General features: G+C 46.7%; 1 protein-coding gene across 13 annotated transcripts in view; it reads right to left on the reverse strand.

Annotated features, from left to right (window-relative positions):
• Positions 1-26,382, reverse strand: part of MSANTD2 (Myb/SANT DNA binding domain containing 2) — a 29,172-nt gene extending 2,790 nt beyond the window's left edge. The window contains exons 1-4 of one of the 13 annotated variants that reach the window (XM_053928299.1): positions 26,140-26,257; positions 5,710-5,799; positions 1,828-1,927; positions 282-342 (exon numbers count right to left, since the gene is read on the reverse strand). In XM_053928299.1, the coding sequence (XP_053784274.1) occupies positions 282-342; positions 1,828-1,903 (137 nt within the window). In that variant the 5' untranslated portion in view covers positions 1,904-1,927; positions 5,710-5,799; positions 26,140-26,257. Of the gene's footprint in view, positions 1-281; positions 343-1,827; positions 2,084-4,828; positions 5,800-25,627 lie in introns of those variants that run through there. The other 12 variants (XM_053928300.1, XM_053928298.1, XR_008427320.1 and 9 more) reach the window with 12 other exon arrangements.
• Positions 26,383-27,623: the final 1,241 nt, after the last annotated feature.

The raw sequence follows: 27,623 nt of genomic DNA on the forward strand, positions 1-27,623 counted from the left end.
CCAGGTCAGCTCGCTCGCGGTCCCGTGACTCACCTTCCCATCTTATTCACACATCTAGGCACCCACACCCACACAGGCAGACACCACAACCACAAACGTGCTTGTTTTCTCGGAACACATTCATTTCTCCTGATGGCACATGGAATCCCCTACATGTTGGATCAACCACCGGAAAACGACGGGGAATGCCAGACACCCTTCCTCAGTAAAAAGGCTCAGGGAGGGTCTTCCTGCTGAACTTAGATAAATGCGCTTTGTGCAAAGGGGCAGCATCTACTTACTGTGCTTCTTCAGAAGACTCTTGTTTTATTTTTAACGTTCTCTTTGTGACAGGTATTTCATCTGAAAAGCAAAGATTTGGAAACATTGTATTTTCCTCAGTGGTGGCATACGTGCATGTAGATGAGTAGCTATGCGTTTGCTGTTCATTCCGCTTTCTAATTTGAGGACTTAATTCTAGTTTCAAACACTGCCCCATGTCAAACTTATAAATACAACTCTTATATAATGAGATGCATACATTTATATGCAAGATCAGAAACCAGCTCTACGAGTATAAAATTCTTCAAGGTCACCAGCAGATTTCTAGCTAGGAGCTTAAAGCTTCATTTCACTGCAAACACGGTTTTTAAAGGAACGAGAATGAAAATAATTCTGCACAATTTAGATTGCGCGTATAGGTCTTACGGAGCAATTATTTCCCCAATACCAGGATCAACATGTTCTGCATGTTATTTTTGCCCAAAGATTTGGGAGACTGAACCCTCCACGGCTACACCAGAGAGATGGACGCCGCGGCAATCTAGGCCTTACTACCGTTTTGAAATTAAGAAGCAGTGATCGGCCCTTTTTATCCTTCCGGTCTTTAAGTCTCTCTCTTAAATTGCGTTGCTCTTACAGATTTTATAGCCCCTTTCTTCTCTCCCCCTCTCTTCCAATATTGGAGAAATTAAAACACAAAAACAAAAACGCAGCTTTCGTAAGAAAGATTAGCATTTAATCCTGTTTCTGTCAAATTAGCATTTCGCTGTCACCCTGAGCTGGGGAAGCACACCACTAGAGCCAGTCCGGCCCGTTTTCATTTTTGGGGGGCTGCCTGAGAGCCTCGGGGCGGAACAACCGCAGCAACATGGTACTTCCAAATGAGGAAAATCAAGATCGGAGCATTCACTACAGAAGCAATGTACAAATATACTCTCACAACTAGGCCCCACGAGCTCACAGATTTGATGGGCAGGGGCTTTATTTTCCACTTGAAACGCTACGACTGTGGATGAATCATTCCCGCTATTGTTGTTGGGAGGGGATGCTTTATGAAGTCTGAAGGAATAGGACTGCTGAGAAGCTCCAGTATGGGCCCTTTTTAAGATGACCCGAGGCTTCCCCTCACATTTTCTTCAGACTGGAGTCTGGGAGGGGACCATTTCCAAATCATGAACAGCAACGAAAAAGAATCTGGGATAAAGGAAGGGAGAGGTGGTTACATCCACAGCGGCTGAGCCAGGAGTCGGTGTGGCGGCTGCCGCTACCAAACGTGGGACAGGTGAAATCACACAGGATTCTGCCCGAGCCGCCTGGGGAGCTCAGGATGAGGAAGCGATTCTGTGCGGTTAGGAAGTTGGCTGGTCCCCAAACCACGATGTGACCAACGCCAAGCACTAGCAGGCAGTGTAGAGCTGAACCAAGGATGCCCCGAGCGCCCCAAATAAACTGGCTACATGCCTTGTGCTGACTGTGGGAACAGTACCAGGCCCGGTGCACACAGAAAGACAGACAGACAGACAGACAGACAGGCACACATGAGTAGCAGACGTGTCGCTTCCTTACCCAATTCCTGCTCTGTTGGGTAGCCATGGAGATCCTGACTGTGGTTTCCCCAGTCCTCCTGTGAACACTCCTCCATAGTGCTGCCATCTGACTCCAGCTCCTGGTACAAGCCACTACTGTTAATAAGTACAGGCTGGCAGGGCTGAGCATCCCATCCTCCCTGACCAAACACCTGTTCCAACTGTTCAAATGTGTAACTGCTCTTTCTTTTCCCAACACCATGTTCTTTCACCCGACTGTAACACCTGCGAAGGGTCTAAGACACAAAGTCTTTTGTTATTCCTTTAAAGCTGTACTTCCTCTTCCAGGTACGGACCACAGATATTAATTACTATTAGACAGACACAGACAGACAAACACAGACACATTGTTACAGGAATGCTAGATTTCAAATTAATTATTATATTAGAAAAAAAATACTAATTTAGCATTTACTCAAACATGTTATATAATTCAAACAATTATTGTACAATTAATAATCCATTAAACAAGAACCATTACAACATTATTGCATGTACCCCATACACATATTTTATACCCCTCCCCCCACTTAAAAAGAATAAGGGGAAAAAAAAAGAAAACAAGAAATACCAGCCAGCCAATAGGATGCACACCTGCCACAGAAGAGAGAGAGCTGCTATTGTGCCAGGATTGGGGGAAAGGATGGGAGGGAGGACAGAAAGAAGAACTTCCCGAAGCAAAGAATGAAACCTTCCTTACTCTTCATTAAGAAGGAATACAGGGTGAAAACAAATGCCTAAATGAAACGACTAGTAAAACATATTACTTACACAGTCCGTGTTCCTTACTAACTCCCTCTGCCTTTGGAAAGTTGCTAAAATTTCAAAGAAGTCAAATAAATAATGCTGCAGACTCCAAGTCTCAAGGATCAACAACCAAGAAAGAATACACTAATACCTACATCTAAAAATAAGCCAATCGGACCAGTCTCTTCTAGCAGCTCCAACTGCCGGCTAACCGAACCAGCAAACGAGGCCGATAATTTCTTTTCGGGGATGAAAGTGAGCTGTAGCGGTGTCATTTTACTTGTTTTTTCTACCTTGTAGTGCACAGCAAATAAATATCATTATGCAAGTCCACATACAACCTTCAACTGTCTTCACAGTCTCCTAAGCTGTATTTCTTATTATTGGCCCAGTGTCCTTACGCTATCTTATATGATATTGCATAAGACAAATCAAGGACTTAGTCCCAGCTTCCAAATTTGGTTTCGTTGCGTCCCCTCTCTATCCCGCATCTGCCTCCTGCTGTTCCCTCTGCTCTCCTGGGTTTCACTATGAGAACTGCCTTGGGACAAGAAGACCCTCTTCCTCTGGGGACTCCCAAACACTTCCCACCACACCTGCACAAAACCGGTTCATCTCTGACTTCGCGCAGACGCCTTAGCCAGACTCTATGTTTCTTCTAGACGCGAGACTACTTTCCATAACCGATATGTCACCTGTTCTCCCCGCACTAACCCAAGAGTCCTTACAGAGCCTCCGTGAAAATTCAGCATCTTTACATCCAGCTGACAAGCAACAAAGACACTGTACAACACTTCCCTCGATGCCAGAAATCCACATGGGCAAAGGGGACAAGAGCAGGACACAGGTGATGACAGTGTCCTCTGACACCAACAGAGCAGTGACTGGTGCCACCCTGACCCTGGGCCCAGCTGGCCTGCCCCCTGCAGAAGCACCTTCGCCACTCTCCCTTGTCAGCTCTCTTCTGGTGCCTCCAGTGACGCCTTAAGGAGCTGGGGTTTCTGAAAATACGCTCTTTACAGGGGTTCCCTCCTTGTCTTTGTAAAGGAGAGTCACAGGTACATAATACAAGACTTTCTAGAACAAATGAACTTGGGAAATGTGTCGTGGGCAGCCTTCGAAGGAGGGAGACAGATGCCTGCGGCGGTGCTCAGCAGGCTCGCTCCGCACTCCCCTGTCCCAGCACCCTCTGCCCTCCCGGCAGAGACTGGAATTGGAATTGCAAACATCTGCCCATTTATTTTTATCTCACCATGTCTACTTGCTGCCTCCTAGAACACCCCAACCACCCTCCTCAACTCCTCTGAGGACCGTAAATGGAGAGTCCCAGCCGTGTCCCTTCCGAGGCCATAAATGGAGAAGGAAGCCAAGCCACCACTGACGGCTGCCTAGAGAAAAGCCTTCAGCAGCAAAGCGACCAGTCAGCTCTGTCACTGAGGGTTGCGTCAATCCAAAGGCAGGAAATACAACCACTGGTCCCTTGAAGAAAGGTGCCTCCGTTATCAGGACGTGACTAGGCACAAACAAAGCCACAGACCTCTGACAATCCAGTGGGAAACCACAGGAAAGATTTCCTTTCTTTGAAACCACCAAAACTGAGTTTAAGTTTTCACTCGGCTTGTGTAATTGTGAATATGACAAAGAGGAATATCGAATAGCTTTAGATAAGAAAGAAGAGTCAAATGATACATTTTACGGTCTCATTTTGTAGTGTACTTGGGTAAAGTACTTTAACAGTTAATATGTTGTTGATATGTAAAATGTCCAGCATGGGTCTGAGGAAAAAAATGTTTGGTGATCCTAAATAATTATGATAAAACCGGATGTAGTGAAATAATGTTAGAAAGCTCTCCAAACTGATGTTAGCTCTCTCAAAACACAAATACTCATGACGTGACCTCTGGGTTCAGTGACGACCACAGTGCCAAGGAGAGGCTGTTCAAACAGGATACGTTAACTAAGGCAGGAAAAGAAGTAAGGACTTGAACATCCGCTTGACCGCTACTGTAACAAACACTGGCATTCAGTTAACCTTGAGGGATTTCAGGAATGGGTAAAAAGTGGACCTTCCAATATCAGACACGTGACACCTTCCACACTTGAAATGATTCACCAAAGCACACACGTCAGCGGCTGCGTGTCTGTGTCAACAGTCCTAAATAAACCAACTTAAAAATCCACTCTAAATCTGAAATTCAGATAATGCTCCAGAGCCCGGGAAAAACGGGTCTCACCTCCCACTGCAGACAGCTGCACCAAGCCCAACAGGAACCTCAGAGTCGCTTTTCCTGGAGAACCGCGTCCTACTTCCTGCTCAGCACAAAAGCCTCGCTCCCTTCCTTCTTCCTTTACCTGACTCACCTTAGGAATGTATAGTACTTCAAGCTCTAGCATTTAAAAAAAACAGAAACAAAAACACTAAGATTTCAGGGGGAGAAAGAATTTGCTTAAAATTATTAAAGACTATTCTATTCACAACTAAGAAGGACACTTTCCTTATTGTTAGAAATTTCCACAGGGAAACGAGGGGACTGTCTCCTCCCAGGGGGAGAGCTGGGAGAGGGGCTGCACCTGGAATGAGGTCACTGGGACAGAGGTCGGGGGAGTCAAGAGAATCTGGACGGAGGAACTCAAGTGTCGGTAACGATCAGGTGGTCAAATCAGGAGTTCACGGGGATCTCACGGGGACCGGGAAGAAGTGCCAGGCGAATGCCAAGTAAGCCCACGGTGCCAGATGTCCACCAGCGACAACAGGAAAAGGACCCGCGAGACCTGAAGGGTGCCCCATTACCAAAGCAGGGGGAAAAGAAAGAGGGCTGACAACTGAAATGTACAGACAGAGGGAAAGTGTGCCAAAGAGCAAGATTAGAGTGAAGAGAAACGAGAGAATAAAGATGACATTCACTGTGGATGAGTGTGAGGGGAGTCTACGGGGGCAGGGGGGCGGGCAGGTGAACAGAGGCAGGAACTGGAGGGGGCAGGACGGGGTTGGACGGCAGCAATGCAGAGAAAGACCCAGGGTCACAGTACACGCAACATTAAATACAGTGCACGATGCAGCTATCTTGCCCAAGTAAGTAAATCCAGTATTGGGTTGTATAGGCAGAGGAATCACATGTAAGCTATGAAGGTGGCTCTTCCTCTCTATTCAGCACCGGTGAGGCCACAGCTGGAGCACAGCATTCAGTTCTGGGCATCGAACCAGCTACAAGAGAGGGAAATTGCAGAGTTCAGAAAAGGGCAAACAATATAATGAAAGGCTTGGAAAATAAGATCTGTAAGTAGGGCCAGTGGTTTCATCAAAGCCCTTTCTGACATTATATGGGCTACTTTGGGGGTAAAAACACTGTTTCTTTTGCCTGGCGTCCTCCAATTCCTCCTGTGACCGCCAGGAAGTGGGAAGAGTGGGATTCTTCCGGGGTACGGTGAGGTAGGACACCAGCTAAGCAAACCGTACGGGCACCTGCCAACTCATTCTGCTCTGGGCTCAGTCGTTCTCTCTGAGTTTACCCCATTTCATTCAATCACAAAGTGAGCGCCGTGGCAAAACCACTGTTCTAGCAGAGCCGACCACAGGTGGGCCAGGCGACTATGACAAGGAGGGGCAGTAATGAGGCATAGTAGCTACATAAACACATTGTGTAGAAAACGTTATTTGGATCGGTCGGTCTAAGGTGTCAGATGAAAAATTAAGTCCAGCTGCAAGGAGGACAGCGTGGTTATAACAGCAGGAAACAGTGTTATAAGAAAAACAGGCAGTGAAACAGATCTCCAAATGTAGTTGCCAAACTGGCCATACCGGAAATGGATTCCATAGCTTATCTTAACACTCTGCCAACTAACTATAACAAATTTGAGATTTTTGTTTTGAACCTAATGATTAAATAGAGAATATACTTGTTTGTAAACACAGTCTAAAAATCACGTAGTATATTCCACAAGAAACGGGAAATTACACCGGGGGCAAATCTCCAGTGACCCATTGTGAAAGTGTTGAAAACAATGGCCTCAGCTTAAGCAGATGTGTATTTTGAAGCAAAAAAGTCTTTGTGAAACCGATCTTCTTCCTTTAAACTTAATTACGGCTTTATTGCAGCTGTTACTGGCTGCTCAGTTAAAACTGAGGCAACAAAACAACACCGAGTTCACTCAGTACCTTTAAGAAAGACTCAAGATTTCTTCAATTAGTTTTATTTTCTGACTGTGAGCACAATGGCAGGAAAGAAAAACCCTGAAAGTAAACATACGCATTTCTGCAGGCAGCTAGAGGGACATTAGGAATCCAGAATACATTTCTGTATCTGTCTGTGTATCTACCTACCTACCTACAGAGAGGTAAGTAACGAATAGGATGTGATCTAAGGCAAAATCCATCCATCTGGGGCCAGCAGAACTTGTACGTATTTCCGTAGGTTTTCTATCCATCAAAATCTGGCAAACTGACTTGCCAGTCACCTACATCCTTTAAAACCAACCAAATGTCTTGCGTTAAAAACCTCTGCTCTGGACGGTTTGGTTGTTCGTTCCATAAAAGAATCTAACGGGGACTAGTCAGAAACCCTAAAACGAGGAAGACTTCATTCAAGTCTTAGGTTTTACAAGAGAGCCTAAGGACTGGGACCCCCAGTTTAAGCAGTTTACCCAGTTTACTCACTATTCTGCTCATTTAGCTAGGGCACCATGAATTGTCCCTTCAAGAGGTAAACTGGCCAAAATCCCGTTCCTGAAAGCAGCATTCAAGGCTATCAACTTACTCTCTACAAAAATTTGGCACTTTCCCCCTATTTCCTGGGAAAGAAATCTTTTTCAGAAGCGGCAAATAAGCAATAGTAAATGTTTCAGCAGCTATGAGGATTATCTGTTCCAACTCTGTCACGCAGTGCTTGGTCCTTCATCACGTGACTAACATCCACACAGGTGCTAGGTGAATCTCCCAGGGCAACAGCTCACAGCAGGACGAGGCACGGACCCAGAAACCAGTGCGCGCGGGAAAGTCAGTCTTCGCTACTTTCCTTTGCAGCCACAGTGGCTGAGCGTTAACTTCTTCCCACTTTAACACGAAAGGGTCTCCATGGAATAGGCAACTTAAACAAATCCTTAACCCCTCGGGATCCAAGTCTAGTGTACCACCCCACGGAAACTGTTCGCGTTCTGGCCAGCGATGTCTTCTTAAATGGTCCTCACACTTTGTCCTGAACTCATCCGAGTGTCCTGCAGCATTTGCTACTCTTCATCACCTACCTGTGTCACTACCCTGGCCAAGTATCTCTCATAAAACTTTCTGTAATATACTGATTGACGGTGGGGGGGGGGGGCCGGGGGCGGAGCTGCCTAAGGCTCTAACGGCAAACCAGGTTCCAACTTCCCAAATATGGAAGTTCGGAATGGAAAGGAACCTCAGAGATCAGCTAGTCCAAACTCTCCAACTCAACAAATAAGGAGCCAAGGCCCCAAGACAAATAAGCATTTCTTCCAAAGGAATCTGGCACATAAAAATTACCAAATGCCACCCACCACATGTTGCTAAGAAAGTCATGCTGCTGGATTGTGAGCTCCGTGAGGTGGGGGTTCTGCCTGCCTTGTTCACTGTTTCCCTGAGCCTGGAATAGGCCCATCGTATAAGGGCTGTTCAATATACTTGTAAGTAAATGAGTTAATGTAATGTTAATGTAATTTTTTAAAAGATTTTATTTATTTAATTTAGAGAGGGGAAGAGAGGGAGAGAAACACCATCGCTTGGTTGCCTCTCATGCCCCCCTCCCCAGCCAGGGGACCTCCCTGCAACCCAGGCGTGTGCCCTGACCAGGAATGGAACCAGCGACCTTCCGGTTTGCAGGATGATTGCCAAACCCACTGAGCAACACCACTCAGGGCAAATTAGCGTAATTTAAAAGTAGATAATCAATTAGCAAGAAGATGAAATTTTTCTCAGCCAAGAAAATCAGGAAACTTGTTTAACCACTACGGTTGTATTCATAAAATCAATAAACCCAGTGGGTAGATAGAGCTTCTAAGATCTTCTGGAAAAAGCAGGAGCAGAAAAGGGAATAAAACACAGATACAGCTCTAATCAGCAAAGCAAATTAATATCTCTGTAACAAAGGAAGATGAACTACAGAGGTCAAGGCTGTTTTAAAAATATCTACCATTCTTGTTACATTTTTCTTTGGACGGGGGAGGGGGACACCTCTCAAATGCAGTTCTGCAGCCTCGTCCAAACTCTATTATTTCTTATTCCTTACAAATTAAATATTACAAAATACAGAGTAGTCCTGTCAAAGACAGAAAAACACTGCAATTGTTTCCTGGATTTTAACAGGGCCAAACGGAAGACAGACCTCGGGAAACCGGGATCTTGCCTCTTGGAGCCCTGGCCTCTGCGGGGGAACTAACTGTCCAGGACGGAATTCTACCAGCTTGTACTTCCTCCCAAACCTGGCTGCGGACGACTCATTTTTATGTCTGGAACTGGTCAGTACTGTCTTCGCGAGGGAGAGATGTTTGCACAGAACGAATAATTCAGAAAATTTGGATTTTCAGTGAGTATCAAGCCTGAAACTTTCTGGGTTCCTCCATGCTAGCCGCTGAGGGCCTTGCCTCGAGGAGGACAATACTAACTGTGAAAAACAAACACCTGCCGTTGCTCAAGGAACACACTCCTGTGGCCATGAGCATTCAACGCTGCGGGTGAATCACACAGTACTCACACCTAACTCACACCGGCAGCAACACTGCAAACCCCATACCTAGTATGTGTGGTTCTGTTTACGGGTTTCTTTGGGACACAAGAATCCTTCCAGATGTGGAATCAAGTGCTTTTCTATTTTGAACAAAGACAGGTCAAGAAATTAGGGTATTCTGAACCAAACTATTTTGGACATAGGCAGCAACAGGTGGTTACGGTCATCAAAGACAGTCGGACAACACTATTTGTCTAGAGAACTTCCTCCCCAAAAAAGGGGGGGGGAAATCAGTTATTCGGTAAAGAGCTGACTTGCATTGGAGGTCATTTTCATCCGACCTCCCATGTGGCCTCTGAAGTTACTACATTAGCATCTCTGCTGAATCTTCTTCCTACTACTTCACACCCTGGGGCACCACCTCAAGTGATATTCAGATCCTTTTAAACATGTTGGCTTTTTATGGGCAAGAGGGGTGGGCTGGGTGGAGCAGGGCAAAAAGGAAAAAATTGGGACAACTGTAATAGAATAAACAATAAAAAAGATTTTATTTATTTATTTTAAAGTAGAAAAAAAGTTAATTTCTACACCCTGACTGGTGTAGCTCAGTTGGTTGTGTGGTCCTGCAAAGCAAAAGGTCCCCGGTTCAATCCCCAGTCAGGGTACGTGCCTGGGTTGTGAGCCGACTGATGTTTCTCTTACACATCAATGTGTCTCTCCCTCACTTTCTCCCTTCCTTCTCCTCTAAGAATAAATAAATAAAATCTTAAGTTTTTTTTAAAAGGTGTTAACTTTTACAAGTATGTGACAACAGAAGAACACATTCAAGAATATTATCTAAAATATTTCTAGGCTAGCAGCAGAGAATCACTCATTTGTAAAGGCCTCCCATGCAAACATCCTGCATTAAGCACTAACTGTTCCATAATCGTCCATGTCTAAAAATGAAGACTTGTACATGTACATGCACACGCACACAAATTACAAGAAAACCACACGCAGCTGTATCGGTACAATGATACCTGTACTGTACTGTACGGTACTGCTTCCCAACCACAACGGTGCTCCTTCCGTTCCTGAGACCAGTGTTTAAAGGGGAAATGGTGCAGAGCAGGCCCTCCCCCTCCCCCCCAATAGAGGCTACTCTGTTCTTCCATATGCCCATGATGTTGTTCTCTCAGTTTTGTAGATATTTTCTTATTGAGGTGGACCCCGAGAAAGAAGATACCTACGAAGAAGGGCTCCCGGTGGTTAACGTGGCTCAAACGTTGAATCACAGCGCCTAGCTGCCATTTCTGCACAGGGGTCTCCCACACAAACTGCACATCAGGGGGATGGACGCCTGCACTTCGCTGCCTGCCTGCACTGGGTTTCTGCCATATGAGTCGGTCCTTCCAAAGGAATTTCTGCAATCTTATTCCAACCAATAGGACTGAGGCTTTCCCCATCTAATTGGAGATAAGCAGCTATGATCTTATCAGTTTCCTAACCAACCAGACTGGGTTCCATTCTGATCAATCAGCACAGTGCCCCTTGGACCAATCAAACTGTGAGGATTTGGAGCCCTAATTTGCATGAGGGCAGACCACTCAGGGACCAGGGGCAGGAACTTCTGGAGCTGAAACACCAAGATCTCTCTGGAGTGGACCAGTACAGGCTAGAGCAGGCTGGCACACAATAGAGCTGCCAGGAGCAGAGCTGTCTCCCTGGAGAGGGGCCTGGGCCCAGGGCTTCCCAACAGCAGTGGTTTTCACAGCCTGCTGTGTCACAACTGAGCTGCTGCCAATAAATAGTTTCCTTCTTCACTGCACCCCAAGCTGGGAATTCCTGTTGGTGTTGAACTGATGCCAACAACCTGACCTTCGGTTGCCACTAAAAACTGCCACCCACAACCCTGGCTGGTATGACTCAGTGGATTGAGGGCTGGCTTGCGAACCAAAATGTCACAGGTTCAATTCCCGGTCAGGGCACCAGCCTGGGTTACCTGCCAGGTCCCCAGTTGGGGGTGTGCAAGAGGCAACCAATAGATGTGTCTCTCCCTCTCTGTGTCCCTCCTTTCCCCTCTAAAATAAATAAAAAAAATCTAAAAAACCCCCAAACCCTACCATCTATACTGCAAAGATAATCTATAATACAGATATTTCTATTAGTAAATTTTATGTATTTGGTTGTGAAAAAATAATCTTGACACTTGGACAAAATCGTCTAAAAATCAAGGTTATTAGAAATCATCCATCAAGATAATCTGGGCACAAGTATTAAGTCAAGATTCAGTCAATTGTTTTATTATTTTTTAAGGGTAAATGCTGAATTATTTCAGAGTTTTTTATTTACATGGTATAAACCACACAGATCATAAGTGTATGAAAAGAACACAGCTGGCACATGCCCGTCCTATGAAAATCTGAAAGTAAGCACCTTGAGTTTGTGCAACTATCCTCGGGCAACCCAAACTTAACAAGTGTCTGTATTTCTAGAAAAATCAAACATTTTCCATGTCCCACATAATGAAGGTAAAGAATAAACCATGTGGTTCAATGTCCCACGTAATGAAGGTAAACTGTTAACTACTATTTTCTCAGTGCCTGCTGTGTGCTGAGATTGGGGCTAAGCAGCTTATATTTCTTATTCCTAATTTGTATAATAAAGCTAAAAGAGAGGGTCCCAGAAAACAACTGGGAGGAGGCTGTGAGCAGGAGTTTTACGTGGGACAGACTGTGTGGGGCAGGGCTGAGCAAAGGAGCTGAAGCAAAGACAGCCGGGACAGAGGCCTTGGCTAACCCCATAGTGACGTGTGGGACTTGCAGAGCCCTTCACAGTTGTCCTGAATTCAGGCAAGGAGGCTGTGCCTTCGTATTTCAGCACTGACCAGTCAGTGGATTCAGGCTGCCCCAGGGCAGGGCGCCTAACCTTGGGGAGAGAGCGGCCTTGGGCAAAGAGAAATTCCTGGGTGGAATCCAACCAGAAGCCACCCAACCAGTGAGTGCCCCAGGCAGCTGTGGAGACTGATTCTCCTCTCATTCCTGGAGGAGGAGTCTGGGCAGTATGATCACGTGTGCAGGGAAGACAAGTGATGTATCCTTATTCAACAGAAAAGAGAAGAGAAAGGTAGCAACTTATTCAAGGTCACTGTCAGAGTGTATTTAATGTAAGTGAATCTTTGGTTTCGAACCTGGAACCTGGCATGCTGCTTCTTTTCAGCAGACATTGAAAAGCATATAAAGTCACCGCATTTTCCTTTCTGCTACGGTTGCTGGGAAGTTGATAGCTCATTTTAATACTTGGCTGAAATAACTGTATTCACCTGGATGACTACTATACTCCCTGCACTGATTTCTTACTTTCTGATTCTGTATTTAGCTTTCTTCACATGCATTTCCTCTTTGTTGGCACATTCATATGACGCATTACAAAACAGCCCACCTCATCCCCACCATCTCTCAGGAGAAGAGCACCCAAACCATGTCCACACCAGGGGAACCGTGGCAGGCGTAAGGTAATGGACACTCCATGGCCTCCTTTGTCAGCCACATCCTTACCTGCTTTTGCCGTCAAAAGGGGACTGTACTTTGGAAACACTTCTCCCTTTATAATTCAAACTTACTTCCTTTAAGAGTTGGTAGTCCAATAAATGCCACCATTTCTGTAAAGACTTGAACGAATGACTGAATGTCTTCTACGATAAAAGTTTTGTTTTAACACTTGTTTTAAATTCTTCCAGGGGACTTCCAAATCAATATTTCTCACTGTATTTATTATTTTAGGACATCATGAACTATCTGCCAGAATTTTTTAAACCTGTTTTCAGTTCTATAAGAAACATGTGCACGACATCCAGCTGGGTGCTGCTATATGGTTTTAGTATTGCATGTATGATTATGTATGATCACCGTTGCCAAAGTATTACTGGAATTGTCAAATTTCAATAAAGGTGGGCCGATGATTAATGAGGGAGCAATACAACCAAGAAGTTAAAAGCATGGAGACAGAGACTGCTTAGTCTAGCCTCCCCACCTACTTGCTTCCTGACATCAGACGAATTAATCTCTCTGTGTCTCAACTTCTCCATCTGTAAGGCGGGGCTGAAATGGTACCTCATGCATGGACTTGTGAGTGTTAAACGAAACAATATAAGGAATGCATTTAAAACAGTGCCTGCCCCATAGCCTACACTCAGTAAACGTTAGCCGTTATTATTATTACAAAATGACAGAGCCACACAACATGAAGGCCAAGGTAGCTTATGCATAAAGGTTAGTTCAAGTGGAGAAAAATTAGCAGCAAAGTTTTATCATAAAGCTAATGGCAGAAATAACCAACTCAAAGAACCTAACTAACTGTAGTACTCGGTATCAAAACCTTGTTTGGAAAAACAAGTAAGTTTCCACTAACCCATGCCCTCCAGTATTAAAGGAATACTAGCTTGATTTTATTTTTAACATTAGTACTTAAAAGTATAAAGTTGTTTTTCTTTGACAACATGTGAGATCTGTATGTAACAGGGCTTTATACGTAGAATTAGGTTTGTTACATATTAAGTAACTGTATATACATGATTTTGCCCACCCCTTATTATTCGGTTTCAGAAACACCTGGATATATTATCACAGCTTCTTCAACTTTTCGGTCATACTTCTTCTTTTATAGATAAAGGCAATCATTGAATCATTTTCAAAGGTTAACAGTCTTAGCAGGAATATGGGGACTAAAACGCTGACATAAAGACCTGGCTGGTGTGGCTCAGTGGATTGAGCGCCAGCCTGTGAACCAAAGGGTTGCTGGTTCAATTCCCGGATCAGGGCACATGCCTGGGTTGCGGACCCAGGGGGCCCAGACCCAGATGGGGGGCATGTGAGAGGCAACCAGTAGATGTTTCTCTCTCTCTCCCTCTCTTCCCATCTCCCTGAAAATAAATACATAAAATCTTAAAAAAACAAACAACAAAGGGAGAAAAAAGTAATCCACAGTGAGGATTTGGCCCTGCTCACTAGGCAACTACTCACAAGCAGCAGGAGGCAGGCAAAACTCAGCATGAATCAAATAAAAACTTGGAATGACCCATCTATTTTCTTGGAGTTCAATAGAACAAAAAGCATGTAGACCTCTTATTTATTTTTTGGTGCATGGAAATTTACTGGAATTAAAATCAGATTCACCATCACTTGAAACAAAAATGTTTCATGAATATGTGGTTATGCTGACGTTAAATTTTTCCATTGATTTTTTCATCTGAATTTTTAATGTGGTTTATACTACTTATATAGAGAAAACATATTATTTTATACTGTTCTAAATCTGGCACAACCCTGATCTTTCAAAGGCCAACTATTAACCATGTTCCCTAATTTGCATGAGAGAGGAGGAACATTACCTGGTTTTGCTCAAGTCTGAACCTGGGAACCCAGCACCGGGGTGCTCTGTCACCTAACAAGTGAATGGAAACTAGCAATGCTGCCGCCCGCCGCTGGTTGGTAGGGTAAATCTCAGGGACAACTGGACATGACCCCCAAAGAAGGGCAGAAAATGAAATCATATAAACCATTCCTGCCCTGGCCAGGTGGCTCGGCTGGCCGGGGCGTCGTCCTGCACAGCACAAGGTGGCGTGTTGGATCCCTGGCAGGGTGCGCAGGGCAGGAGGCAGCCCACGGGGACCCTTGATGTCTCTATCTTCCTCTCTCTAGAATCATAGACATACCCTCCAGTGAGGATTAAAAAAAAATCACGTCTATCTTTCTTAATAAAGCAAAGGCAAATGAATTTCTGTTTCCTGTGCACAAGGAGAGGTAGAGAGCTCAATCTTTCTAAGGTCAATAAGGTTGATATCAAGGAATATAGTATTTGAGGGGTTTTCTATCGTGTTAACTGTTGTGAATGAAGACATTGTAAATGTTATATTGTTTCCTATCAGAATGTAAGCTCTTTGAAGGCAGGTTTTTTCTTTTCTTTCAGTTTTGTTCACTTTAGGTGCCGGATGTATTCCCGGCACCTAAATCAATGCCTGGCTTGCAGAAGTAGCCCAATAGATTTTTGCTAAATGAATGAATGAAGAAATGAAATGAATAAAAATTCCTTCAGGTTGTATATGGCACCTGAGAGATGGAACATAAGATCAAGGTGCTTTGTGACCTATCATACTCTCTAAGTCATAAGCCGGGTCTTTCCATTTAGAGAAAACTATTTGCAAAATTAAAGTAATAATAATAAAAGCAGTTTGGGGTAGATATAAACTTTATTCTGGTTTTACAATTACAAACATAACTGAGTTACTGGCTAAATGAAGTAATCTGAAGGTAGATGGCAGAGAAACAGTATTGTAAGCTTCAAAAATTCAAGCCATTACAACAAAGTAATCTTACATGGGCTGGTAAACTGCAACTAGAAAACATCTAAATAAGTAACTTCCATTCTATTGTATCGATTTATACTCAAGTATTATTTGGTGGCTTGAAATACGTCATTTATGAATACAGCCAAGAACACATATGTAAAAATAAGATGGCTGTTTACTCCTAAATTGTCTGAGAATAAACACAGGTTTGTGTTTTTCCTAAGGAATAACCACACAGCCCACTAAGTGACAAGGTTACACTCACGTGATTAGTGCCAAGAAAAAAAAGTTCCATTGGCTCTCAAGGACTCTCTCAACTACAAACGGGTAAGTATTACACAGATGTAAATCCACATCTTTTCCCAATGCGCAGCCATTTTTCAGCTGTTCGGAACCACAGTGGGGGGAAGACTCCGCAGGGACTACAGGCAGAGACGACGAGTACCGTATGCATCGAGGCACGGATTCGTCAAGCCCCTGTTCTGAACAATGAATGAAGTTCGCAATGGTAAACGGCGAGCAGAAGGCTCCGCGTGAACCACACAACAGAGAGAAACTCAGAGATTACCTAGCAACCAACTGCTAAACCCTGAAAGTTCTTTACCATACTGGTCTTTGTGTTTGAAATTCAGTAAGTTTTTTCCCCCATTTTTTAAAACATTTTTAAACATTGCACATGTAACCTTCCAAAGGGGGAAAAGCTGCTATTTTACTCAACCCAGTGGTGCGGGCCCACACTCTGAGCGCCTCCTGACACTTAACATGTGGAGTTTTAGATCTGAATTTTAGAGCTCATCCTCTGGTAATGTTTAAGAAAGAGAGGAGAGGAGAAAAAGGAGGCAGGACGAAGACGGGGGAGCAGATGAGAATCCAAGAGTCTGTACAGAGCTCATCCGAGAGGCGATAGAGACAGGGCTGTCTGAAAGTGGGGTTTTCGCTGGACCTCACTGGGTTCTAGAACCCACTCGCAAACCTGAAGCTGTGGAGAGCTGCGACGCCCCTCTGTGTAGGCGGGCACAGCAGTCCACAGTGAGCTTTGTGGCAGGTTAGGATCTAACGACTCCTATAAACAAGAAGTTTCAGATTCTCCAAACTGCCCCGCTGACACCGCCACATTCGAAACCAGTTTCCTTTCCTCCATTTTCACTGCCGCTGTTTTGTTTCCCCACTTCCCCACTTTACTGCAAGGAGCCTCTAATGATCTGCGGGCTTCCCGTTTCACCCCGTCCCATCCATCTTCCACACTACTGCCAGTTCTAGAACCTAACACTGACCACGTCCCTCTCCAGCTTAAACGTCTCTGATGATGAGGATAAACTGCTTGCCACATCACCTGACCCCTTGTTCACACATCCAGTCTCATTTTTGACGACGTCCCACCTGCTTCCACCCTCTTCCCGCACACCCGGGCTCCAGCTATCTAGCGCTACATAGTGTAACCCATTTCCCTAGGTACCTGAGACGGGACGGGTTCCAAATGAAGGCACTTGGGGAGTTTTGATACCCTAAGCCTAAAAGAGCGCGATGACTGAAAAAACTTGATCTCACCTCATTATCTTCTCCTCCTCTTTCATCTAACTGCAGGTTCTGTCCCATGAGTGGGCTGTGGCCACCTCTCCGAACACCCCATGTGGGAGACGGAGAGAGAGTACATAGGGGATCAAGAACCGTTACGGTGGAGAGGACCAGGGAGTGAGAGGGTGGCTAGGGAGATGGGAACAGGGGCACAGGGGAGGGGCGTCTGAGGTCTGCTGTCCGGGGGTGGAGGCTGGCGGAGCCTGTGGCACAATGCAGGCACGTAATAATGTAATAATGTCGCGTCCACACAAAGTGGTGTCACACATCAGTGGGGCCACATCCAGCGAAGGTGGAGTGTCCCTGGTGTACTCCATGCCCTCCCGGAACGTGTCCCTGTGGCTGTGGGGCCTCCAGGAGAAAGACTCCCGGTCCTACTTCTGTTCTTTTTCTTTTTAAAAGATTTTATTTATTTATTTTTAGAGAGGGGGGGAGAGGGAGAGAGGGAGAGAGACAGTAACATGTGAGAGACATCCCATGGCTGCCTCTGGTACAACCCCTACTGGGGACCTGGCCTGCAACCCAGGCCTGTGCCCTGACTGGGAATCGAACCAAGAACCCTTCTATATGCAGGCTGGCACTCAAGCCACTGAGCCACACCAGCCAGGGCCCTGCCTCTGCTCCGTGACTGTGCAAGACCATCAGGGCAACAACAGAAGCCACAGCAGCAAGACTCTAGAGCTGGACGTGTGGGGTGAGTGGGGAGCACACACTTCCCAATGGCCCCCCAGCTCTGGGAGAGCTCAGGCGGGGCCCTCTCCCAAAGGGCTGAGTGGCAAGGTTGGAGGAGGGGCAATGGGGTGACAATAGGGTGTGTGTGGAGAAGTTGGTGTGTATGTGTGGGGGGGGTCTGTTGGTCTCTTGGGCATGAGTTTTTAACCCATCTCGTCTCCCCCTGCTCCTCCAGCTCCCCCATCCTGCCATCTCCTGGGTGTGCCCCGTGTGGGCACCAACGTGACCCTGAGCTGCCAGTCCCCAAGGAGTAAGCCTGCTGCCCTGTACCAGTGGGTGCGGCCACCCCCATCTTCCCAGGTGTTCTACGCACCAGCTTTAGGTGAGGGACTTGTGGGGACAAGTGAAACTGTGGCTGGGGCAGGGGAAAGAGGAGAGGTGCCAGAGGGCCTGGGGTGAAAAGGGAAGGCAGCGCTAAAAAGCACTGGGGAGCAGGAGGCAGGTGGGGGAGAAGGAGGGCCCGCCAGGTGCAAGCCTGTGGTGGGGGCCTTCACATGCTGGTCGCTCCGGTACTGGAGAGGACCTATGGCCCAGTGTTTCAGGAGCTAGGCTGCCTGGGCTCATACAGAATGGGGCGTGGCAGAGTGCACCGCACATAGCTAAGTGTAGTGTCGCTGGGAGAGCTGAGTTAGTTAATGCCTGTGCAGCACTGAGAATGGCGCAGGGCACACAGCAGAGGCTCTGTAAGTGTGAGCCACCTCACTATTACCCTGCGGTGTTTGTTTCAGTCACACATGCGTGTGAGAGCCAGACCACAAGGCAAAACGTATTTCTTCGTGTTGTGCCTTCAGAAAGATGCACTGTGCCCTGGCTAGTGTGGCTCGGTGGACTGGGCATTGTCCCACAAATGGAGAGGTCGCAGGTTCTATTCCAGGTCGGGGCGCACGCTTGGGTTGCAGGCCAGGTCCCCAGTTGGGGGCCTACGAGAGACAGCTGATTGATGTTTCTCTCCCTCTTCCTCCCTTCCTTCCCCTCTCTCTAAAGAATAAATAAAATCTTTAACAAAACAAAAGATGCATTACTTTTTTTTTTCTTTCAGTATATAAAGAATGAGATATCATAGATATTTGCATAATTGCAATTCAACACTATAAGTTGCTTATCAAAACATAAATCATCTGGAATTGGTACATACACTACACTGTGATCCCAAAACCACCTTCCCCACCTTTCCACATGTTTCTTTGACACTGCCAGTCATTCATGTGTGGCTTCTAACTCATACCTTCACCGAATGCCACAGCATAGCAAATTTTTCAATGGGAAGGCATGACTTTTAAAGAGCTGATCACTTATAAATTGTTGGAACAACTGCATTACTTGGAGGCTTCCACTTTTGGATTCTTGAACCAATTATATTTTACCGTTTGTAGTCTGCACCACTTTAAGTGATACTGCCCCAGCCGCTCATCTGTCTCTGCTCCCTCCTGCCCAGTTCTGTCCCACTTCACCTGCAGGACCCACCTCCTGAACACCTACGACATGCCCTTCCTATGTGCACCTGCAGTGCCGTGGCTTAACGCCAGCGCCACACACAGACGCGGCTCACGGGGTCTGTAACCCGTGCGTGGGCAGTCTGACCCCTGCGCTGGGACCCGGGCCCACAGCGGCAGCGCACTGCTGTACTTCTCGGGCCTCCTGCAGGAGGCGCTCAAACATCTATGGCAAACAATAAAACACAAGCCCTTACCTCCCAACCCGAGTGCGCCCAGTAACCCTGAGGTGAATCTGCCAATCGAGTGTGATGTAAGTGTGAGCCACATTCTTATCCTTGTATTTGTTTCAGTTATACCTACAGCAAGTCAAACCTTTCCTGTTTCCTAAGGGCAGTGGAATTCACGGGCCCACTAACCAGTCCAGAAAGACACTGAAAGGATGCTCAGCCTCCTGAAGCAGTTGTCTTCCTGGGGTTATCCACATGCCTTCTTTAGTGACTGACCGAGGAACCTTAAAACCTGAGGGACCACGGTCGTTCCCAGTCTTATATTTTGTAGGGGTGAGGCTTGGCTCCTTAATTTAGAATAACCACAGCAATAGCGGTCAGCAATACCTATACTGCCCTGTGTCGGTGGAAGTGGAACACTGTCTGATCGTCAACATTTTCCAGATACATTTGATAGAACCTGTAGACAAGAACTTGGGGTGGACTTCTTACATTCACAGTGTATTCTCCAATAACTCTCACAGCCAACCCTCATCTCATACCAGATTTACTATGTCCTACATCCTGGAAACTTTCAAATGGATTATGAAGAAATTTTAACGTCAGCTTCGAAATGTTCAAGAGAGTACATGGATTTTGAAACTCGGAAATACCTAAGCAAAAAAGTTGGTCTGGCCAATGCAATAATCACTAGCCACCTACCAATATTTAAATCTACATTAAATTAAAAAGTCCATTTCAGTCAGACCGGCCACATTCCAGATGTCCAGCAGGCACCTGTGGCTGGCAGCAGGTGGACGGCGCAGACACAGAACACGCACGTCATCACGCCAAGTTCCACGGGACAGCACTGTCCCGGAAGACCAAGAGCACGTCACTGTTTGCCCGGCCGACTGAGATGATGACACTTCATTCCTGTGCTAAAGGCTCTTCCTCCTACAAGGGTGGGCCATTTTTCTTGATTCTGTCACGGTTCCTCCTACTCAAGTGGAGTGACAGGGAGTGCAAGAAGGACCCTTGAACTCCCCGCAGAGGTTTGAATGTGTAGCCTAGAGAATCCTTTCATAGTATAAAGGCTTCTTTGATACTCTGAATAACAACTTTTTACCTACACTATTCAACATGGCAGCCGCTAACCGCATGTGGCTATTTATAGTTCAAAATTACTTAAAACTCCGAAGCCTGTCATTCAGTTCCAACACGTGTCTGTTAGATCCCTTACCTACAGAATGGGGCGCCCAACTGTGAGCTTGTGGGCGGCAACTAAGTCCACAGCTGCGCACAGCTGCACGGTGAGGGTGAGCTCTCAGGAACGCGTTGTCAGGGGACTGCCTCATCGGGCAGACGCCACAGGGTGAGTGAGCCTGCACACACCCCGAGGGCATGTGCACCAGGGCCTGCGACTACTGACCACATGCACAGGCTACCTGGTGCACCACCGTCAAACCGAAACGGTCGTTACGCAGTGCGTGACTACATTCCTTTAAGATACACATCCAGCCCGTCACACGCACACGCAGACGAGCGCACGGGCTCTCAGGTGGCAGCGGGCATGGGAGCAATAGGAACTGAGTGTGGAAAAAATGGAAGGAAACACTCTGATCAAATCTTCCTTGAGAACTCTTTCAGTGGCATACCACACTTCTTGGAGATCTTTCAATGATAATGCAAAGGGACAGTCTCCTTCCGAACTGTCAGGTAAAAGCCCTTAGAGGAGGGCAGTCTATTAAAATGCTTATGCGGGGCCCAGCATCTCGCTCCGTGTTATCTTTGCCCTACTGGTTTTCACAAATGATGACGAGGCTCGACAGCAAAAATAAAAGACCAAATAAACTATACTGTGACTTGTCTGCTAAAGTATGAAATTTGTTCCAAAGATTATGAGAGTTACTGATGCAGAAATCTAAGCAACGTCCCTAACACTTTCACCCCCGTTTGCTGGTCAGAAGACTGCCCACCACTCGTGAACAGGACGGGTGAGCACCGGCACTGATGCAGCAAAGGCAAGCGGTGCCGGCCACGCAGTCACCCCGCAGTTTGTCTCCGGGCGGAGCCAGAAGAACACATCGGTTTCAGAGACATACAGCCAACTCTCAGGAGGCAGATTTTTGGGAAAAAAACAAAAAATATGGGACTTGAGAATGAGTTTTGTAGTGCAGCAGACTGACTGGCGGAGGTGTGAATACAGCACATGGCTCAGAAGTGCCTGTTCTCACGGATTCCAAGTCTAGAGATCTTTTGACTGCTACGGTACGAACTAACTGTGATGCGCTGGCTCTCTCCCTCCTCTGAAGTCATCACACTTACTGTCTGCCTTCGTGTGCCACTGGAGCACCTCAGTGTGTGACGCTTAGTCAGGTGCTGCACTGTGCACCGTTCCTCGTGTCGTCTTTACAGCTTTCCCCTCTCTGATGCGTGCGCACAGGCTTCCACTGCGCTGCAAGCTCAGACTTCCATTCATGCTAACGCCTAGCAGACACCCTGCACGAAGCGAGCACTCAAATATTTGATGGGCGGAGACAGGAGGAAAAGGCCTATACAAAAGGATAAAAATCATGTGATGTCTAGACAGAAAACCACTTCTTCGTTTACCTTGCTCCAAAATTAGGCGGGAACTGTTAGCAGACAAATGTTCTTCTGGCAAACAAACAAAAAGCAACAAAACGTCAGAGCAGCAGCACAATCTCAAACGCATCCTTTTAGCCAAACGATTGAACGAATAGTAATATCAACAGGTCAGACTTCAAAATGAAACTCTTTGCAGCAATAAACCAATGTTTCTATCAGACTTTAAGGTAAAATCCTGTGTGCTTAGAAATTTGCATAATCACTTGGGTAGTATTTCAAAATTGTACCTTGGTAGCAAAATCCAAAAGCTATTCATTCAATTTCAGTATTTACAATTGTAACACTCCCATGCACAGACACAGGACTGAAGCACAGCCCAGGGAGGGAAGCGATGCCCTCTAAGGTTATTCGGGAAGGTGGTCAGGGAAGAGGCTGGTGTAGAACCCAACCTTCTGACGCCTTCATGGGATGAGAAGAAAGCTGCTACATCAGCATGTTGAAACTATAATTAAGGGAAAGTTTCCTGAAAAATAAAAACTGAGGTTACTATATAGCCCTTCCCTCCTTTCAAACTGAGACGAAATCAGAGTCTTCAGACTTGAAGTTTGATAGGTGTTTCATACACACGAGACCAGAAACATAACTGATGCACGCGGTGTTTCTGCCCTGTGACCCTGACGCGGGCTCACGTTAAGTGAGCTCGTTACCTTAGTCTGACCGAGGATGCCTCGTGGTGCATCTCACTGCACTTTGTTTCTCTTTTGTAAAATCTAAAGCAACAGGGATTATTGGATTACTTTTTGCAGTTCTCATCAAAACAATAAAGTGAAAGAGATTCGTGAGTTACTTGTTCTAAATCACAAGTAATTGTGATGTAGAGGAACTGGGATCTAAAGGTCAGCTTCTGGGGCTTTGGGATTCTCTGAGAATTTTTTAAGGATTTTATTTTCACGAACACAACCTAGATTACTTGGGACCTTCACCTCATAACTGTGTAAGGCTATGATTTCACTGGCCACATTTGCTTCTGTGCTTAAAATCACATTCATACTAAGTCTCTCAGAGAGACAGAGCTTAGTTTTCAATGCAGTATTTCTCAAACTGGGTTTCAAAGGCGGTTTTTCAGTTAAAGTTTAACTAACAGTGCTCTAGATTTTTATACTTGCCAGAGTTCTTCTTCTTATTTATTTGGTGAATTTAATAAATATGTATCCCGAGCCTCCTCGGAGCTAGGCACTGGAGATACAGTAGTGAATAAAAGACCAGAACTTGTCCTTACAGAGCTTGTAACTCTGACAGGAAAGACCAACACTGCTAACGAAGAAGGCTGTCCCCTGGTTGAAACCACGTAAGGAGTACAGACCTTAAAAAACAAATATTTATCTGCCCTCCTTGCTAACTGCTACCGTGGATCAGAGAGCCCATTACTATCATCTATGTATTCTCAAAATATTCTAAGAGCTTGAGGTCAATTTGGTCTTATTTGTTTGGAGACAGGTAAACAGATCTTTTTAAAATTTTGTTCAGAGAAGCTCAATCTCCTGTCTTTGCTTTAGGATATGTTTCTCATAATTGGACAAAGATGCAACCCAACTAGAGACTCCCTGGTCATCTGAGAAACAATTTTATAGACACATTCATGTTCCGTGAGGTTTTCATAGCACAACACTTTTTCCCTTTGGGAAATTTCTATGGACAAAACTCGATCAAGCTAAAACAGTCACAAATGCCTGAGGTGCACTTCTAAAATCAAGCAAAGTTCACAGATGGAAGCTAATCAGCTCAGTGCAAAACTAGCCTCGCCCCTCAAAAAAATGCATCTTAATGACCTTGAATAGAAGAATGAATTGAGGTTCAGAGAACAGTGGTTGCTATTAGCTACTACAGTTGACCCTTGAAAAATGTAGAGGCTGGGAGCACCGACCCCCAATGCCATGGAAAACTGGAAAGTAACTTGTGATTCCCCAAAACCTCAACTACCGTCAGCCCTTCACACCTGCGGATTCAACCACCGCTGGGAATGAGAAAATAAAACACTGTCTTCAACCAGGGCTGGTTGAATCCACGAATGCGAACCTAGGGCTGACTCTGTATTTACTGAAAAAAGTACGTGTACAAGTGGACCCACACAGTTCAAATCCTATCTATAAACTACTGTTCTAATGAGCTCCTGTTTAAAATAAAAAAGAGGGAGGTGATAAGACCCAAAGGTGCATGTATCAAATAAACCAACATAACTTTGTGATTGAGAAATGGGTGCCAAACTCCCTGAACAATAAATAGTTAACAGGTTTCAAATGTCCTAGTTTCTGGACTAAGTTTTCTAAGGAACAAGGCCCCCAGATGAACACTCCTTGAGCCAAGATCTCTCGAACTCTGGAGCCATCTCCTCCTTCAGCGGGATTACTGTTGTCTTTACTGGGGTTTTACCTCCCAAAGAGTTCCAGAAAAAGTGCCATCCCCACCAGAAAAGAAGGACACAGACACTATGACTATGAAGAAGAAGTAGTTCCGTGAAAACTGGGAGAAAGAATCTTTTAGCAGACACTGTGAGGAGAGAAGTAGCTTACCTAAAAAACAACTCCAAATCAACTTCTAATGCAAATTTGAACACCTAGATTAACAGTCAGTAAAAACAGCAAACAATAACCTGGCTGCTGGTAGAATTCCTAGCTCAAATGAAGCTTCTGCATTTAAACATCCACGTGCACAAGGATAGCCAGATGCACACTGAGAGCTCTACCTGTCACCACCACACCCGGCACAATAACTAAAGCAGGGAAACCTGGGTTTCATGAACGCGCTTAGTCAGAAACACACCTCAAGTCAACCTAACTCTGGAGGCATGGATACTCCAAATTCCAGACCAACTTTCAGCCAAGCTAACTTCGCGGCAACCATGCACTATCTGGCTCCAATCAAGCCTTTCCAATTCTCCAAAGCATCTAGTCTTACTTGTCCTTCATAGCTCAGGTTAGAAGCAAGACCACTGGCACAAAGGCCAGTCATCCGAAGGCGCTTTTTCTATGGCTCTGCCACTGCGCTCATTTGAAAATTCCGAAACTGGGGGCCCAGCGGCCCCCCCCTTGCTACCCTTCTTCAGTCCCGTCTCGGTAAGCCTGTGCCTAGGCGCCCCCTCTGCTTGGAACAAAGCGAGGCCCCGCCGGTGGGGTGAGAGGCGCCCGGGCTCGGGGATGCCCGCCGCGCACAAGGAGAAACCACCAACTTCAGAACGCAGGAACGTCTTCCATTGGCAAGAAAGAGGGGCGGCGGCAGGCACGCCCAACTTCAAACTCAGGAAACCTACGGGCTGGCGGCCATCTGGAAAACAACCCCTTCCCAGGGAGAGAAGAAAAAGGCGGAGAGATGCGAGTAGCCCACCGGGCTCGGGAGAGAGTCCGGACCGCGGACCGGCCCCGCCCCCGAGGTCCGCTCCCCGCCTCCTCTCTGCCGCGGGTTCGCTGCCCCGGGCCGGGCGGCCGGTTACCTTGATGCGCTCCCGGCACTGGGACGGGGTCCGCTCGTAGCCCAGCTCGGCCAGGGCCCGGGACACGCGCTCGTACATGGCCGGCCCGGGGGCCTTGCTGCCGAATACCGTGCCGGCTCCCTCCAGCTGCTGGTACCGTGCCTCCACCAGCCGCTCGTTGCCCCATACTGCGATGAGCGCGTTGGTCTCGGCCGGCGTCCACGACATGCCGCGGCAGGCGGCGGCCGGGGCTCCCCAGGACGAGGCGGCGCTGCGCCCCCCAAGCCCCAGCCCGAGACCCCCTGACGGCGCTGCCCCCGAGCCCGCTGCACTGCCCGGCCCGAGCGGGGAGGCACCCCGAGGCGTGGAAGGGTCGGATAGCGAAGGGTTTCCGTCGCTCAGGCCACCAGGAGAGGCAGGGGAGAGCACCTCCATCTTCGGGATTTTAAGCGGCGAGTTGGCGGGCCGCTCCGAGCCACAGGGCGCAGCCATCTTCCTAGCGGCCGCCACTGCACCGCTCGGAAGTGACGTACCCGCACTTCCGGCCGCTGCGGTCTCCCGGGCCGCCTTGGGCCCTGGCTCGCCTGCGGTTTCGCCGCTGGCCGACTGCGCTGCGGAGCGCTGGCCGTCGGCTCCCCGCGGTGTCTCTCCGCGCGCCCGCCCACGACGCGCGCTCCTCTCCCGGGGTGAAGGCCGGGGAGGAGGCGTGCCGGCGCCCCTGGCGGAGAAGGGAGGGGGCATGAGGGCGCGCCGCTGTGCGGACCGAGCGGAGCCTCCCCACTTCCTCTCCAGTCTCAGCCCCCGCGAGGGAGGGCGCCGCGCGGGGCCGCGGTTAAGGGGGACTAGACCATCGCGCTTCTCTCTGCCCCCCACCCCCCGGCCACCCCTCCCTTCAGCGCGGCCCCGGGCGCACGTTCAAATGGAGGCCCGGGAGCCTCCGGAGGTGTATCCAGGGAGTCGCCAGAGCTGCAGGGCGAGCATCTCTGGGAGAGGCTTTAAAAAGCAGGGCTCTGTAGCTTTTCGGGAGACCCAAAGGCATTATTTAAAGAACAGCAACTCTGATTCCAATTATGATAGATTTTCCAGTCAGTGTGGGTGGGTGTGACCGTTTGTAGAAGAATTACATAGCTTACTGCGTTTGTACAGTTTATAGTTTACATATGTTTGAACTCCGGAGCCCAGCAGAAAAGTGATCAATACTTTGCAATACCATTCATTCTCCTTGATTCGGAGTTGAATCGTCGTTTTCCCCTCTGTTTTTCATTCTTCAGAGTAAATAAATTAAAAAGAAGACTTCAATTATGACAGATCTTTGTGACCTCTGGTAATTAGTGTATTAATTGCTCCAGAAGTCTCCTTAAAGGCCTGCGATTTAAAGAACATTGGCACGGGAAAACCAATACGTAGCCGTTAGGTATTTCAGTATTCTTGAAAGCCAAAAAGTCTATTTATCTTGGGTCTTTTACTTAAAAATCTCAGCGGATTTTTTTTTTCCAAATTTGAGTAAGCCATGCAACACTTTTAAAAATAGCAAACATGTTAGGTTTAAGAAAAAAAATAGAGCTGAGGTCAGCTATATTTTTAACTCTTAAGAGTCATCCAGGAGAATGCTACGGTTGTCACTGGAAAACTACATGAATCAGCTCTAAGGATAAAGTAGAGGAGATAATTGTCTTCATGTGTCATTCTAAAATGCCACCCTAGTTTCTAAGCTACCAGTATGAAGAATCATCAAGAAGATCCAGAATTCATGCTATCTTCTCCTCTTTTTCTAAAACAAAAAAATATAGTCTAGCACTTGAGTTAAGATGATGGATTCCAGAGTCAGAATGCCTGGCCTCAAACCCCAGCTCTGCAATCTCAGCCGACTTAAGCAACCTCTGAGTGCCTTGACATCTTCCTCTGTAAGATGAGCACCTCACAGCATTCTCGTGAGAGTGAAATGAATTAGCACAGGTAAAGCCCTTAGAACGGGGCCTGGCTCACAGTTCACACTGTGTGATCATCAGCTCTTAAT

The sequence above is a fragment of the Desmodus rotundus genome, chromosome 7, assembly GCF_022682495.2.
Source record: "Desmodus rotundus isolate HL8 chromosome 7, HLdesRot8A.1, whole genome shotgun sequence".
NCBI classification, from domain to species: Eukaryota; Metazoa; Chordata; class Mammalia; order Chiroptera; family Phyllostomidae; genus Desmodus; species Desmodus rotundus.